At 44.1% G+C, this 16,684-nt stretch overlaps 2 protein-coding genes across 2 annotated transcripts; one reads left to right on the top strand and one right to left on the bottom strand.

Moving 5' to 3' along the window:
- Positions 1–10,106: 10,106 nt before the first annotated feature.
- LOC109747848 (uncharacterized) lies at positions 10,107–11,075 on the top strand. Its single transcript, XM_020306892.4, has 2 exons — positions 10,107–10,575; positions 10,673–11,075. Exons 1-2 carry the CDS (start codon positions 10,337–10,339, stop codon positions 10,953–10,955), a joined length of 522 nt encoding a protein of 173 aa, XP_020162481.1. The 5' UTR covers positions 10,107–10,336; the 3' UTR covers positions 10,956–11,075.
- A 159-nt stretch (positions 11,076–11,234) lies between these two features.
- LOC109747847 (uncharacterized) lies at positions 11,235–16,215 on the bottom strand. The gene is made up of 4 exons (XM_020306891.4): positions 15,605–16,215; positions 14,745–14,969; positions 14,265–14,618; positions 11,235–12,162 (listed from the first exon to the last, which is right to left on the bottom strand). The coding sequence occupies exons 1-4, from the start codon at positions 16,061–16,063 to the stop codon at positions 11,689–11,691; spliced, it is 1,512 nt and encodes a 503-aa protein (XP_020162480.1). The 5' UTR covers positions 16,064–16,215; the 3' UTR covers positions 11,235–11,688.
- Between the last annotated feature and the right edge of the window lie 469 nt (positions 16,216–16,684).

Here is a 16,684-nt window from a genome sequence, read left to right as displayed (position 1 = left end):
TCAATGGATTGGCTTGAGTGGTTGGATTAGAAAGCCCACTGAAATCGTAACAAGGAGGTGGAGTTCTCTCTCAAAATATATGATGGGAGCAGAGTTTGCTTCAAGTAAACTGGTGGGACAGGTGGGGGTATAAGTAGGAGGTACCAAAATATGATTGTTACCAACTTTATTACACAGCTCAGAAGCTTCGAAGTGATCAATTTAGAAGCTCCAGCGTAAACAAAGGTAGCAACTTTCAGACGGCTTGGAATGTCCGACTAAAGATCACTCGAAGGCTCCCAGAGATACACTTGGGCAGTGGGACACTCTCTATTGTCACCTCAGAAATTCGGATCAGTTTGCTTTAGTAATTAAGACATGGCGACATAAGATTTGCAAGATACATCAATGATTCCAAATTGAGCATTCGGAAGCTCCGAATGGGAAGGTTTTTGCAGCGGCTATATCGGGTGAATGGTTTGGCGATTCCGACTAGAATAGCTCAAAATCTCCGAAGTGAATGGAACTAGGTAGATATAGTGGAATCTCTAAAGGAAATTGTGGGGTTTCGGAGTTTGATCTTTAAGCACATGGAGCAAGAAGCGCATCACAATGTACTAATGCCCTTTTGATAGTATCATCATGCATATGGAGTGTGATCTTGGATCACCAAAACTAAAAACAGGAATCCTTCAACTTAGCCAACATTTCACTTGATGCAATATGTAGGGGTTACCTTCTATTCTTGAGATATGTTGACATTAATTACAAAAATCCATCAAGGGGATTAGATGCACTTTCAATCTCCCCCTCTTTGGTAATTGTTAGCAATATGGATCAAAGCTTCGACATAAGATAAAATTGTGGTAAAATGATGCTTTGGGAGCCATATGGTATACAAGTACTCCCCTAAATTTGTGCATTGTTGAAGATTTGTGTTTGAATGCAAAAGCATAATCGATTAGGTACAGGAGAAACTCTTCTATAACACATGAATCTTGGTGGGGAGCACATATGAGATACGAATAAAATATGATGCACACACATGAAATGAATATGTCAATGACCTCATGGATGCACTAAAGCATAAGCATGTAGCATAAGTGCAATTACTAACAATGAACTTATGATTGGAACTATTAGCAAGCATTCGCAACTACTGAGGGAGAGGCCTCTGCTAGCATGTCATCCCTTACTTGGAATTCTATGCACTTATGATTGAACTATTAGCAAGCATCCGCAACTACTAACAAGTTCTTTAAGGTAAAACCCAACCATAGCATTAAGATATATTGGTCCCCCTTCAATCCCATATGCATGAATTTCAATACTCAGCCCCGATAGTATATGTCACTCCGTCCGGCCTATGCATAGTCCTATCAACATACTGCTAGCCCAAAGACGTGATCCACATGCGCGCTCATATGATGGGCACCAAAGGACAACATCATAACAGCAAGAAACTCAAACAAATCATACCAATTCACTAATTAACCCATAGGACAAAATAATCTACTCAAGCGATGACACAAATCATTGAATAATAATTCATAGCATCAAACACCATGTTCAAGTATGGGATTATAGTGGGTTGCATGAGAGTGGACCACTGGAAAGAGGTGAGTAAGGTGATTGATATGTCGGTGAAGATGATGATGTTGTGTGAAGACGATCGCCGAGATGATGGTTCCCCTGGAGGCACTCCTGGGCCACCGGGAGACAGGAGGAGAAAGACTCCCCTTTTGGCTTCCTCCTCCATGGCCTCCCCCCTAGATGGGGGGGGAGGTTCTCCCCTCTAGTCCTTGGTCACCATGGCTCCCGGAGGGGCAGGAGCCCCTCTGACATTGGATCTCTTCTCTCAGTCTCTCTGTTTTTTGGTACGGTTTCCTAGCCAAACACCATTTCTTGTATAGACGGAGATCCGTAATTCTGATCAGGCTAAAATGTTGAGGGGATTTTCCTCCAGGCATTTTCTTTCGTGTGAAAAAACAAGGGCTCCAACCGACTTAAGGGTTGGCCACAAGGGGCCATGCCGCAGCCAGGGGTGTGGTTGCGCCCCTGCCCTTGTGGGGCCCTCGGGCATCGTTTTGCGTTGATTCCTTCGCCCAGAAGTCACATATATTCCAGAAAATCCTATTAAATCACCGGGGTATTTTTGAACTTCCTAGATTTTGATTTTCTGTAAACCAAAAATAAGTAGAAAACAGGAACTGACACTAGGCACTAGATTAATAGGTTAGTCCAAAATAATAATATAAAAGTGCACCAAAACCATTAGTAAATGATGTAAATATAACATGAATACTCCAAAAAAATTATGATGGAGACGTATCAGCAGCCCCAAGCTTAATCCCTATTCGTTCTCGAGTAGGTATATGATAAAAAGAATAATTTTGAAGTGTGAATCCGATAATAGAACAGACCATTGATAACATATGGAATGATAATTCTAATAACAAGTACTCCATCCGTTCTACAATGTAGTGTAGATTTTTTTCAAAAGTCAAGCATTACAAACTTTGACCATATTTATGGAGAAACTAGGTACATCTAGAATACCAAATGCACATCATTGGATACATCATAAGTTATATTTTCAGAATGTACATGTTTGGTATTGTAGGTGTAGAGAGGTTTCTCTATACACTTGGTCAAAGTTGACAATGTCTGACTTTCATAAAAATCTATAGGCACTACATTGTGGAATGGAGGGAGTAGCATAATTCCATTACGTTCAACATGTCATAAAGTGGTAATAAAGTATCTCACAAATCATTCAAGATTATATTGCAAACATAAAGTAACCAATGAAGTGGAGATGATGAGTAGATGCCCAATTTGAATATAACCATCATACTTATACACTGCTCAAAAAATTAGTATTAGAAGAATGCGTACAAAGCTAAGAGTTATCCATGTGCTCAATACATGGTGCCACAAGAAAGAAAGATGGAATTGATTCAACAATAAAAGTAATAGATAGGCCCTTCACAGAGGAAAATAGAGATTAACATATGCCAGAGCTCATTTAGTTAAAGTGGAGATATATTTATTTTGAGAGGTGTATTTTTCCTATCGAAGGTTTAGCGACAAGGTTTTCAATATCTTCCATGCTAAACATGTTAATGGCGATTCCAATGCTTTTACACTCCCCGTCAACCATACTAACACAAACCATGGCTAGCCGAACCACGGGTGCCTGCCAACTTTCAACATTCTAGGGGAGTGTCCTTTTCCAAAAAAAATATTTCTGATCGGGCATCCCTATTACCATCCTCTCTCATAAATTTGATAAGTAGAATAAACTCTCTACGTGAGTGAAACACATTTAGCATGGAAAATAATGACTACCCCACCGCTTCATGAGCCGTACGGGCACACAAAACAGAAATTTATTTGAAGGTTTAGATGTGGCACATGCAAATTTACTTGGAATGGCAGTGAAATACCATGTATAGGTAGGTATGGTCGACACTTTGTGGCATAAACTTATTTCAAGGATTGGATGCACAAGGATTAATTCCACTTAGTATAAAAAAGGCTAGAAAAACTGGGGGCAACCACTTTACCAAGTACAAAAACCACAATCATACATTTTCTAGTAGTAACATTATTGAGAAAATATAATAATGACGATAACCTGCAAACATGAATACCACAAACACTGAGCTGGAATTTATCAAACATGTGTAAACATGTGCCAAGCCAATCATCCATCCTTCACTGAGAGATACTTACCACCACAACTCGATAGATTAAACTTAATAAAAATAATGATCATTGTCATTGTAATATAAATCCCTTACTTGATTAAAGATATGCACTATCATAGTCTCACTTCTATTTTAACAGATTAAATAGAGGATGCATGTTTACTTCTCAAAATACTTTATTACTAATGTAATGCTTTGTCACTAATATTTATAACCCTGTTGTACCTAGATTATTGTTATTGTTATTTATTCACCTATTGATTTCATTTGAGGCTTCATTTGATATGTGAAGAAAATCTTGGAGGTATGTATTTTTCGGTTTTTTCAGCTAAATGCTAATGTGCATGTGTGCCGTTTTTGTGTTATCACGTGCTTGCGCATTTTGCAAGTTAAATAGTAAGAATTATATCGATATGAATGGGTAAGGTGGTTAGCAGTACATTAACAATTGCATTCATTTACTAGAGTGTTGATAAATGTGATAGCTGAAAGTGCTAGTTATCGACTAGAGGGGGGGTGAATAGGCGATTTTTATGAAAGTCTTCAAAACATGGGAGTTTCGAAGACAGACAATAGAAATGAACCTATTGATATGCAGCGGAAGGTAGACAACACTAGACAAGCCATAGTCAAGCAAGTAATGAAGTGAAAGCAAGAAGACTATTAGCAGGTAGGTAGTATAGATCAGGATGGAAGATAGTATGAAGCCAAACAACAATAGTCGTCACACAGTGAAGTCAATCATATAAAGCAAGCAGGCAATGACTTCACGAAGACAAACTGTAAGTAAAGAGAGGGAGAAGATAGAACCAGTAGCTTGGAGAGGACAGGGATTTGTTGGACCAGTTCCAGTTGTTGTGACAACTGTACGTCTGGTTAGGGAGGCTGAGATTCAACTCAGAAGACCGCGTCTTCACCTTATTCCCCTTGAGCTAAGGACACCTATAGTCCTCGCCCAATCACTCTGGTAAGTCTTCAAGGTAGACTTCCAAACCTTCACAGACTTCGTTCACCGGCAATCCACAATGACTCTTGGATGCTCAGAACGCGACGCCTAACCGGCTGGAGGATTCACAGTCCTCAATTGTAATAAGTCTTTTTCAGATCACGCGGACAGAAAGCCTTCAGTGATGCCTAACACTCTTTGGCTCTGGGTGTTTTGGGCTTTGTCCTCGCAAGGATCTCTCTCTCAAATGCTTCGGAGATGGGTTGCTCTCAAACAACAAAAGTCGTGCACTAACTCTGAGCAGCCACCAATTTATGGTGTAGGGGGTGGGCTATTTATAGCGAGGAGGCAACCCGACCTGATTTGTCCGAAATGACCCTGGGTCACTAAGGAACTGACACGTGTCCAGCGGTCAGATTTCAAACACACGCGGCAGCTTGACTTGGGCTACAAGTAAAGCTGACTTATCCAGCTCCGGATAAGTTTTGCTCTCATTGTCTTTGCTCGAAGACATAGGATTTGGTTGAGCATCACTTCAGTCACTCTGACTTTGTTCACTTGGACCCCACTTATCAGTGCGGTGGTTCCTATGACTCAACAAAGAAGAAAAGGAAACTACGAAACAACTATGTCTTCGCACTTCATAGTCTTCATGCGGTGTCTTCTCATGTCATAGTCTTCATTGTGAATATCTTCACAGACCACCATTGTCTTCAATGTCTTCACACATTTTTAGGGGTCATCTCCGGTAGGTAAACCGAATCAATGAGGGACTACTACTTGTGTTATCCTGCAATTCTCACAAACACATTAGTCCCTCAACCAGGTTTGTCGTCAATACTCCAAAACCAAATAGGGGTGGCGCTAGATGCACTTACAATAGCTAATGATTTTTTTTCGTTTTTGCAATTTTCATACATCACAAATGTTATAAAAAACAACATTTTTTGTGTTCTCTAATTTCTAGCCCGGAGCTATTATTCTCAGGTTCTTGATGTTGATATTGATGGGCTATCTTCCATCTGCTAGGGAGATGTTTTTTTGCTAATGTTTCATTTAAATGTGCTAGCAAAGAGTTGAAGCTGGAAAAAGTCAAAGTGTCACATAATGGTTTGTCTCCAAAGTCTTGTGCTTAGTAAGAGATGACACAAAATGTGAGCTTTTTTCTGACAAAATAGTTTTGGTGTCTGGTTGTAGAACATATTTTCGTATTACAGGAGAGAAAAAGAGGAAGTAAAAAGGGTAAGCTAAGGGCTAGCCTAAAATCCCAAAAGGACTAAGGAGGCTGACGATCAGATGATTTTGGGTCTGTGCTAGCTATTTCTGATTTTGAAACCATTCCTTCAGGGCACATGATTGCATTACATTATACTGAAGTTGGAAAAACCGTGCAAAGTGGAAGTTGGTACTAAAGCGGATTGCTATTTTTGATCTGCACACAAATTTTAGTCATAATATGTGCCAGTCATTTTCTTATCAAAAGTTGGGATGATTTTTACCACTTTGTTTAATTACATAATTCCCATGATCATCTAATATCCTCTCGGACTCCTTTCCATTCCAACAAATTCATGGTACAGAAGTTTATGCATAATGATGAAAACTTCTACGGTAGCATGTCAAATGCATTTTAGTATATTCCCGTTGGTACTTTAGTGATTTTTTATAGCTCCAATGGTTTTCTCTTTAATTTTGTTTCAAGATCTACTTTTTTATGTCTTTAATCATGTATTTCCTTGAAAATGAAAGATGAGATAGAAGTTAAACAACAAATCATGTTTTTAACAGTTTTCTCTCTGCCATTGGTGTGATGACAAGCTCATCGTCTTGGGACCGATCACATTCATCATGAATAGGTGGACAATGTGACCATAGTCAACAACAGTGGCGAACAGGAGAAGTGAAAGTGGACAATGTGACCATCATCAATGACAGCGGCGAACAAGAGAAGTGAAAGTGGACAATGTGACCATCATCAATGACAAGGGCGAACAGGAGAAGTGAAAGTGGACAATGTGACCATAATCAATGACAGCGGCGAACAGGAGAAGTGAAAGTGGACAATGTGACCATCATCAATGACAGCTGCGAACAGGAGAAGTGAAAGTGGACAGTGTGACCATAATCAATGACAACGGCGAAGAGGAGAAGTGAAAGCACATACTAGGACATGTGAGGATTTGTTTCTTCCGTTGCAACGCACGGGCGCTTTTGATGGTATATATAAAATATATAAATAGTGTTTGTTTTCCTGCCGATAGAGACACTTTCGTCCAACTTCCCCGTACGCTGATAGCCCCTTCAATCACCCTACCATGTAAAGCAAGGGAGTAACCGATTTTTTTCCTTGCAATAATGGCTTGATTTTTTTTCCCGATAACTCTGCAATTACTGTTATGGGATCACCTCCTAATAACCAATGTCACAAATCAATTTCAAATAAATACCAATCTCGAATATATAGTTCCTTAATCAGAATTTGTGTGAAACCACCAACATATTTTGACACCATAGCAACGAGTGAGCAATTTTTTTTAGGGAAAGCAAAGCTTTATAACTTAACGGTGCTTGGGCAAATCACCCGATACACAAAGCGCCACACGGGGAGGTACATCAGTGTTCCAGGTAACAGACTCATTAGGTAAACAAACACGCCCAGCCTGGGCCAACTCATGCGCTACAGAATTAGCTTGACGGCGACACAACACCACTTGTAGTTTCGAAAACCACATCTTGAGCTGGAACTTGGAGTCCTCAATCAGAGCCGCGTACGGTGAGGAGTCGACCTTGGTGAATCAAGAGCTTCTTGCAGAAGTTTGGAATCCGTCTCGAAGACCACCCGGAGCGCTCCCAAGTCAGTCGCCATGTTGATGGCCTCTTTCATGGTTGTGACCTCTTCACCAAATGGATCGGCCACATGTTTGGTTCTACCTGCAGGCGCTGTGACAACATCTCCCGCCTCATCTCTTATGACAACTACCCAAGTAACAAAGGACTTGCCGGGCCTATAAGCCCCATCCAAATTTTCTTTAAGCATGTCATTCCTCGGCGGTTGCCATTTGAGTTCCTCCTTCCTTCTCGCTCCAGGTTTGAAAAGTTGTATGTATTCCATCAAGTTGCAGAGAACCCGTCTTGTCAATTCGTCGCTAGGCACGAGCAACTCCCCCTCCCTTATTTTATTCCAGTTATTCCACCAGTGCCACCACATGGTGAGAATCTGCACCCGCACCTTTTCATCTAGGCCCCATAGATAGTCCAACATTGCATGCACGAACCTGATGCTTTTGAGCTCACCCCTCGCCTTTTCTAGCTCCAACGCTCGCCACACCACCTTCAGAGATTTACATTTAATAAACAGGTGTGTGCCATCTTCGTCTGCACAGTTGCAAAATAGGCACTTCGTGCTCTCTACCTTGACCCCTCTTCTCTCAAGATTAGTTCGGAAGGCCAGGGATTCATGCTTTAAGCGCCATGTAAACATCTGGATTTTCCACGGACATGGAAGCTTCCTTAAACGTTTCCAGGACTAGTCATCCCATCTGTCCAGGTTGCCTATGGTTGCATTACTACTCCCTGCATCTCCCTGAGTGTTGGTCTTGCCTATATGTACCTGCAGCTTGTACGCACTTCTGACAGAATGATGGCCTTTGTTGTCATAATGCCAAGCCGTGAAATCACTCACCCCCTCACGTAGAGGAATCTGCGGAATATGTCGTGCATCATCAGGCCAGAACGTGTCTCTCACAATTTGCTCGTCCCATGTGCCTGTAATAGGGCATATCAACTCACTCACATATGTCAACAGGTTCTGACCCCTAGGAGTAATTACTTGTCTTGACCAAGCCTGTGGGATCCAAGGGTTCGACCATATTTTCACCTGGGTGCCATCACCGATTTACCATATATAGCCTTGCTTGACCAGCTCTAGACCATGTAGAATACTCCTCCACGAAAAGGCGATGCCATCCCTTGGCACAACTTCAAGTATTGAAAAGTGAGAGAAATACCGAGCTTTCAACGTACGAGCACATAGGCTGTGAGGGTTTTGTAGGAATCGCCACCCCTGTCGTGATAGCATCGCGATGTTGAAGTCGTGCATGTCTCGGAATCCTAGTCCTCCCATTCCTTTGGATCGGGTTAGAGTTTCCCAGCTGATCCAGTGCAAAGTCCTTTCTTTGTCCTGTTGGCTCCACCAGAATTTAGCCATGAGGGTGTTTAGCTCCTTGCAAAAACCCTTCGTCAGATCGAAGCAAGACATAGCAAAGGTCGAAATTGCCTTGGCCACCGCTTTGACTAGAGTCTCCTTACTGGTCTTCGCTAATAGCCGCTCCTGCCATCCGTGGACCCTGCCCACATGGACCAGCAAGCCAAGGTACCTATCATTCCAGTTTTCGTTGTTTATGCCAAAAGCTCCCTTCACTGTGTTTTTTGCCTGTAGCTCCGTATTCTGAGAGAACATGAGCGCAGACTTTTCCAGATTAATCACTGCCCGGAGCAATTTTCATACTAAGGGCCACTGCCTCTTCCTGTTTTGCCTTCAGCAATATCATTGAGTCATCGGCAAAGAACAAATGTGACACACTTGGTGCGGATCCCCTAGACGCAAACCATGCGAAGGACTGAACTGGTCAGTGAGGACACCGTTGATTTTAATCTGATATCTCACTGTTCTTACGCATTTCATGACAAGGTTGATCCACGCGTGACTAAATCCCATCTTTGCCATCACTGCTTCAAAAAAGTTCCACTCCACCCTATAATATGCTTTACTCATATCGGCCTTAACCGCCGTAACACCCTCTTGGCCGCTTCTCTTATTCCTTAGGAAGTGCGAGATTTCATATGCTACCGGTACATTATCTAGTCAGCTTTAGAAAATGATACGCTTTCTTTAAAACAGGAATTGAGCCGGCAATTTTTCCGTTATTCCTTCTTGTGTAGCACCAGAGCCCGCAGGAGTACAAAGGAGCGATGATAGGCACGGTAGCTTTCATAAATAAAGTACAGACCAGATGGGGATGCCACGCTGCCAGGTCATTCGAAAAGGCAAAGTCCTACTGGCCGCTAGCACTAGCCACCCTCCCCGCCCCAGCTGGCTTCTCGCCAGTCGTCGCAAACCCCAGAGTCCCAGAGCAAGTGGACTCGGGAAACCCGCGTGGCGCGGCGCAGGCGAAATTCAAGTGTGTGGACCATCACCTGCCGAAGCGACCAAGCACAGCCGCGCAGGCACAGTCATCCAAGGCCGAGCCAGAGAGCACACGCGGCTCCCAACGCTGCGCGGTGGGAAACCATGTGGAGGCCTTATCCTCTCCCACTCCCCCGCCGCGCGCCGCGTCCCTCTCCGCGCAAAGCTAAACAAAAGCCCCACACGAGTAAAGAGAACGAAGGGAGGAGATAATGCCGAGTCTACCAATCGGCGCCATTTACTTGGGCGTGAATAAACCGGGCCGCTTTTATCTCCTCCGCTCGCCCCGGCCCGCGCCCACGTCCCCACGCTATTTGTAGCCGCGCCCCTCCTCCCTCCTTATCCTCCCAGTGACTCATCACCCTCCCCTCCTCCTCCTCCTCCTCTCTCCCTTTATAGCCGCTGCGCCGCGTTTGATCCTCCATCGCCAACGCACCAGCACAACCGATCGCTGATCTCAGATTACCTGCTGCTTCTCTCCTTCGTTCCTTGGTTTGGTCTGCTCTGATCGGCATGGCGACCCAGATGGACGCGTACGTGATGTTCCGCCGCGCCGCGGAGATGATGATGGTGGCGCCGCCCGGGGCCGCCTACGACGAGCAGGACGAGGACATCGGCTCCGCGTCCGACTCCGAGTGCACGTCGACGTCCTCCTCCTCCGACCTCGCCGACGACGCCAGCTCCTCGTCCTCCTCCTCCAGCTCCGGTGACCACTTCGAGATGTCCGCCCTCATGACGCAGCTCCCCATCAAGTACGTGCGCGCGAATGCGAGTGTTGACGGTTGTTTACGTTCCTGATCTATTCTAAGGAGAGAGAAGATGCTGACCTGCCTTTTCTGTGCTGTGCAGGAGGGGATTGTCCATGTTCTTCGACGGCAAGTCGCAGTCGTTCGCGTCGCTGGCGGCCGTGGCCTCCCTGGAGGACTTGGCCAAGCCGGCCAAGAAGCGCCTCAAGCCGTCGCGGAGCTGCGAGGGCGGCCTGGACGCGCACCGTGGCAGGTTCCTCTCGCCGCGCCGGCATTGCTCCAAGGCCGCCGCCGCAAGTAAGGCGTCCGCGAGGGCCGCCCTCTCAGTGCTCGGCACCTCGCCGAGGACCGCGAGGCTGGCCGCCAACTCCCTCATGTTTAGCTAGGTTCTGTACCACTGTTAGGTGTTCGTGTTCTTCGTAGAGGGAGATGTATTAGGATCCCATAATGGAAATACCATCCACCTTCAGCACATTTGAATCTGAGAAGTTGGGTTTTCAACATCATTCAAAGGCCAAAGTATAAATGGGAACCATGGATCCATTCTTAAGAAACAGTCAAACAGGGATGGAAATGTAACCGCACCAACGGCTCCAGCCACTTGCATTAACAGCAAACGGCAACAAGTGAAAAGGCGGCGCTGGTGCACATTGAACAACAGCAAATAAAGAAAATCATTCGATCTTGACTAGCAGTACTGCGTAATTAAGTTACAGTGCAAGTATGACCATTCTGACAAGCCAATCAAGTGGACTGATAGCCCAAAACATTTCGGCATTCCCCCTACTACAGCAACAACTAACACACCTCTCGAGTACCATGCAAAATTGAGCGCTTAATTTTCCATTCACCAGCGTGATGCTTCCAACAATTGAAAAATAGGGAGATTGTTTTGCAAAAATCACAATAATAATAGGTCATTGCCCTTCTTGTCCTCCGAAAGATGGGGAATGGAAAATGATTTCTCGCCAGCGGATCGTAGTGCCAAAACAAATATTCCTGAACCTCGATGAGATAGTAGTGTCGGCAGCTCCAAACTTCACTTAAACAAGCATTTTGGTTCATGACAAAATTCCTTCACCCCAACAGACTGACGATTTGAGAGACATCACACAAAGTTCAGACAGCTCGGTATTCAATAAACAAGCTCAACTTCTGAACCAACACAGCACGTGAACCATATATAGGTTTTCTTCCTTCACTGATCCAATTCTTCTCCAAACTCGAAGCTTTTGCATTTGCCCGCATGTCATCCAAGAAGGCTGAGACTATCTGATAAATTGAAGTCCGGAAAACATCAGCCATTGAATGAGCTTTGGTGTGCAGACCACCTCTTTGTGTGCTTGCGATGGCAGTTACATTGCCTTTTCTTGCAGTGGAGAAGTTACCCCACCTAATGCTTGCTGGACCCAGTGAGTGCGCAGGTTGTGGGTTAGTTTTCTTCCCCAAACATGCTTCAACGGCAACTAGAGCAGACAGCAAAGTAGACATCACAGCAGCATTGCAGCCAGTGAGTTGAGCAACTCCATACCGATCCTCTTGTCGTGAGCGTGCAGTTAATGTTGCCAATGTCCGAGCACACCATGAGCATATCTACATTCAAAGGTCATACAGAACAATCTATCATTAGGCATTAGTGCACAAAGTAACATTTGGACTATTATGATTTGGCAATGATACACCATCTGACACATAAAAACATTTCCAGGCCTTAAACAATGACAAGGCTATTAAAGCTTAGGCATGTGGACAATTGACCTTACTCTGAAGGACACCTACGGACATTAATGAAGTTTCTGAATGCTATGAAATCACAAGAATCATGTTAAGCTATATTCACCCCAGATGCACAATGGAAATAAGCTAAATCTTCAAAATGTTAACTGATTATTTAATTTGTGTTAGTAGTCATAATAAGCTCAACCATGTAGTTGATCCTGAATATAGATAAATTCAGGCTGCTATTAAACTGGACATCATGTTTCACAAATTTGGCTTCCACACTGTCAGAACTCGTCACACCAGCTATCAGCTAAGCAGTCTCCATTTTTTACTTCTAGCCTTGTACTCCCTCCGTTCCGAATTACTTGTCGCAAGTATGGATGTATCTAGATGTATTTTAGTTTTAGATACATCCATTTCTGCGACGAGTAATTTGGAACAGAGGGAGTAGTTGTTGTATGTTTGGTTTCTGGCCAAAATGTACCTTACCAAAAATTTGGTTTTTATTTGGATGGTTACAAACTTATTGGCATGCCAATGGCTCCTTACCCAACTCTACTTCATTTTTTTAGCCAAAGTTGGCCAACTCATGGGCACACAAAACTTGGTCAAATATTTGGTGGGGTTGGTGGGGCCTTCTCCGGCTGGTGGAACAGGGCAATCAAGAGATTGGACAAGGAGCACCGAAAAGGCCTCAATACCTTGATAATATAGTAGCTTGGGACATTTGGAAACACCGAAACGATAGCAGTATCTTTTGATAATGAAATGAGATTGGATACGAAAGTGGAATCTGAGGTAGCCCTAGGGCATTTTTAGTAGTGCGGGTGGTAGAGGAGGAGGGAGCCCTATGGCGTACAGCCAGGGCCCATGGCCTTCAGACCCTGTTCTAGGGTCAGCGTTCTGGTGCTTTGGTCGTATCCTTTGTTCAAGCATGGCTCATAAGGTCTAGTGTGTTTGGGTTTCGGGCGTGTTGTGTGTGTGTGTGTGGCGTTGTACTTTTAATCCTCTTTCTTATTAATGAAATGACACGCAGGTCTCCTGCGCCGTTCGAGAAGAAAAATGGTGGGGCAAATTTGGGCTCAAAACAAACACAATCTTGGTACTACAGAATTGCTCCAAACGGAACAGAGCTTCTTCTGCTACAATCTATCCATTGGTTCTGAGGAAAAGCATGATTCAGAACTTAATGGTGAGCTACTATTTACTATAACACTTGCATCAAACAGACCACAGGTCAACTATGTGCGTGTAAAAAAAATTGACATCTCCACCACATGTGCCATATTCCATAATCAAACCAACTTTCCCATATTACAGAAAGCATGCCCCATAGCTAATATTCAAAACTGTTGCATGTGGTCCATGTGCATATGGCATACTTATTATGTCATTTGCAATCAAACACAATGATAGTTAATGCACCTCAGTATCCAATTACTTTATACTAGAAGAATACATTTGGTACTCATATGAAAGCTGTCAATAATAACCTGTCAGCTCCAAAAGGCCTAAACACTTGAAATTACCAACTTCCAAATAAAAGGTTTGAGCAGTTCAACTTAAGCTATTAAACCTTCCTGGGGGAGATTACATGTGGATGCTCGCATACTCATATTCCATAACATATCTAAAATAATATGATCAACAGTTATCATGCAAAATCTTCCGGATCGTGTGATGCTTGATGCAAATCTTGAATTCATTATGTGTAACTGTGACTAACCAATCATTATGCATGTATGCTTCAACTATACCCAACTCAGCATCTTTAAAGCATGGCCTCTCCTTATTCAACTCTAAAATATTTTATCATGGATGTCAAACAAAAAATGCAGGCACCAACTTAACAGTAGGTTCAATTAACGGGAAGCAGATTTCATTAGTTACAAAAGAAGAGACAGACAAGATTAAAAACTGGAAACACACTGAAGAACCTACAACAGAAGTAAATGAAATGGTTATAAAATTACCTGTGAATCACTAAATGCACCATAGAGCTTAGACTGTTGTAACAATAGTTCTGGCCTTTCACTAGTAAACCCTTCAAGTGCTTCAGCAATTTTTGAAGTGAACTCCTCAAGTGGCTTCAAACAGGCTGTCACAATTCTTTTGTAAGTTTCACCAGATTCCTCAAATAAGGCAGCTCGACGCCAAGGTTCGATGTTACATTCAGATACTGCACACAAATCTTGGAATGCAAGATATTGAATCAGCGACCGTGGATTACTTAGTTCCAAAGTCTCGAGGATATAATCAGTCGGATTAGTCTCTGCAGCAGCAGAGCTCTGAGGTGGAGTAAAACTGCATCTTCTTGTGTGCACAACCTAAGATTTGTTGAAAACAGTTGTATTAAAGTTCCAGGAATGTCAAGCTGCAGAGTACATACGGCGGAAACAAGTGTGCATCTAAAAGCATGTTGTTTGATTTGGATTGTAAAGGAGAAAACAAACCTGGACAAAATGATGGCTTATTTCCCAACAGAAGGAAACACCTGTGGTCACTATAAAAATAGCGATTTGGGTGATAATTTGACTTCCAATGGATCCTCCCATTCTGAATTGCCGAGGAAGAAAAAGAATCAGGACAAGTGAAAGCAAGAAGACCTGAAGCGACATCTTTAGAGCCCTTTTAATAGATGGTAGAAGCCCCATCTTTAATCCATAGAACATAGGTCTCTGGACAATAAAACAAGTTAACAAAGTTAAAACCAAGCGGCCACATACTCAAGTGAGTGCTGGAAGAACTGTAAGATAGCAAATGAACATGCAACTAAGCGAGCAAATCTAAGACTATTAAGGGATCAAAATTAACTAAACTTAGCTTTGAAAATTACAACTGATTGCCCTACGTTCTGATTAATCCCCACCATGTTCACACCTAAATAAAAAAAAGTAGAGTAGAGGCAAACAATGTCTACGAATAAACAGTGAATAAAAACGAAGCTTCTGACTGGATATTTGACCATAAAACATGATATTCTCGGGAAATTGCACAGTGCTCGTAATAAAACCATCTATTATCTGATTCGAATGTCTAACTTGAGAACAAACTGTGTGTCCAATAGTGCAGAATGGCCCTCTCCTCTGATCAAACACCCTAGGGTAAAATACCAATAGTTCAAGCCACAGTTAAGATAACATCACTCCTATGTTTTAAGAACAATAGTCATCTGCACAGCAAATCATTGCTGAGAAGTTAATCTTAGTCGTGGTAATATGAACTCTAAGACAACGAATTCAAACCCAATCTACAATTTCGGATGAATCAAGCAGCATATGCAGAAACCCTAACTTTCCCCCACTCCACTCACCTGCACGACGGGGAACTGGAGCAGCCACCTCCCCCGCCCAAAGTAGTGAGCGGCGAACACCGCGCCCAACACAGCGCCGCGGACTCCCAGCCCGGCGACGGCAGCCCATCCGGCGTCCTTGGGGACCAGAGACGCGGCGGCGGCCACGCAGAGCGCACCGGCCGAGGCGAAGAGGGAGGCCGCGAGGGCGAGCTTCGGCACGGGCGGTGGGCCGGGGTGGGGCGAGGCGGAGATGAGGAAGGCGAGCGCGAGGAGCCCCGTGCCGGCGGAGGAGAGGGGCGGGTGCAGCCCGAGGAGGAAGGGCGGGGGCACCCCGAGGTTAGGGTGGCGGCGGCTCGGGGAGACCGCGAGGTGGAGTACGGAGGCGGCGGCCCAGAGAGCGGCCTGGAAGGCGAAGACGGCGAGCCACCGCTGGCCGACGGCGTCGCGAGGAGCGCCGCGCGGTGGGGCCCTGTCCATGGCGGCGGTGGACGAGGGGTTTGGGGGGGAGGTTTTGAATATTTTTTTTCTCTCCCCTTCTCTATTTGTGAGGGACCGAGCGTTTCTTCGCGTCCGAAGGGAAAAGAGAAGGGGAACGAGTGAACCGTGTGGTTTGAATGCGCGTCTTTTGTTTTCCTGTCCTCTTCGAGACCGGCGACACCTTTCATCGGGTCCGTTCGTAGCTTAGTGGTTAAGCTAATCCCAGCTCGGAGATTAGGAAGACACGGGCATATACAAATGTAGTAGTAGATGCAACGTGCTTATCAGCTTGAATAAGATGAGGGCAGCGTAGTAGGTCAAGAGGACCTGATCTCATATATCATATACGTATTTCAAATTATTATAGAAAAAGTTAACTGGGCGACCAATTGTTGGGAGAAGGATGGCAAGCAAACCTTTTTTGATGGCAGTTTTAGTTCTAAGACTAGATCAAACCATGGCAGTTTAGAAACGAAAATTGCCTTCTCTGGCCGAAACTAACATGTCACTCTGAAGAAACCGCCGTCCCCTCAAACTAAAAATGCCACTAAAATCATTCGCAAATACCACCTCCTTCTGGCGACCGTTTGCCAGGGTCCATTATTATAAGAAGCTTTTCGG

Source organism: Aegilops tauschii, chromosome 6 (assembly GCF_002575655.3).
Source record: "Aegilops tauschii subsp. strangulata cultivar AL8/78 chromosome 6, Aet v6.0, whole genome shotgun sequence".
Classification (NCBI taxonomy): Eukaryota; Viridiplantae; Streptophyta; class Magnoliopsida; order Poales; family Poaceae; genus Aegilops; species Aegilops tauschii.
This window is presented reverse-complemented; position numbering and strand designations above follow the sequence as displayed.

Coding starts and splice junctions, on each gene's coding strand:
- LOC109747848 (XM_020306892.4), top strand. CDS start 10,337: ATGGCGACCCAGATGGACGCGTACGTGATGTTCCGCCGCGCCGCGGAG. Junction 10,576..10,672: donor ATGACGCAGCTCCCCATCAA/GTACGTGCGCGC, acceptor TGTGCTGTGCAG/GAGGGGATTGTCCATGTTCT.
- LOC109747847 (XM_020306891.4), bottom strand. CDS start 16,063: ATGGACAGGGCCCCACCGCGCGGCGCTCCTCGCGACGCCGTCGGCCAG. Junction 14,970..15,604: donor TCCAGTTCCCCGTCGTGCAG/GTGAGTGGAGTG, acceptor TTTATTGTCCAG/AGACCTATGTTCTATGGATT. Junction 14,619..14,744: donor TAAGCCATCATTTTGTCCAG/GTTTGTTTTCTC, acceptor AACAAATCTTAG/GTTGTGCACACAAGAAGATG.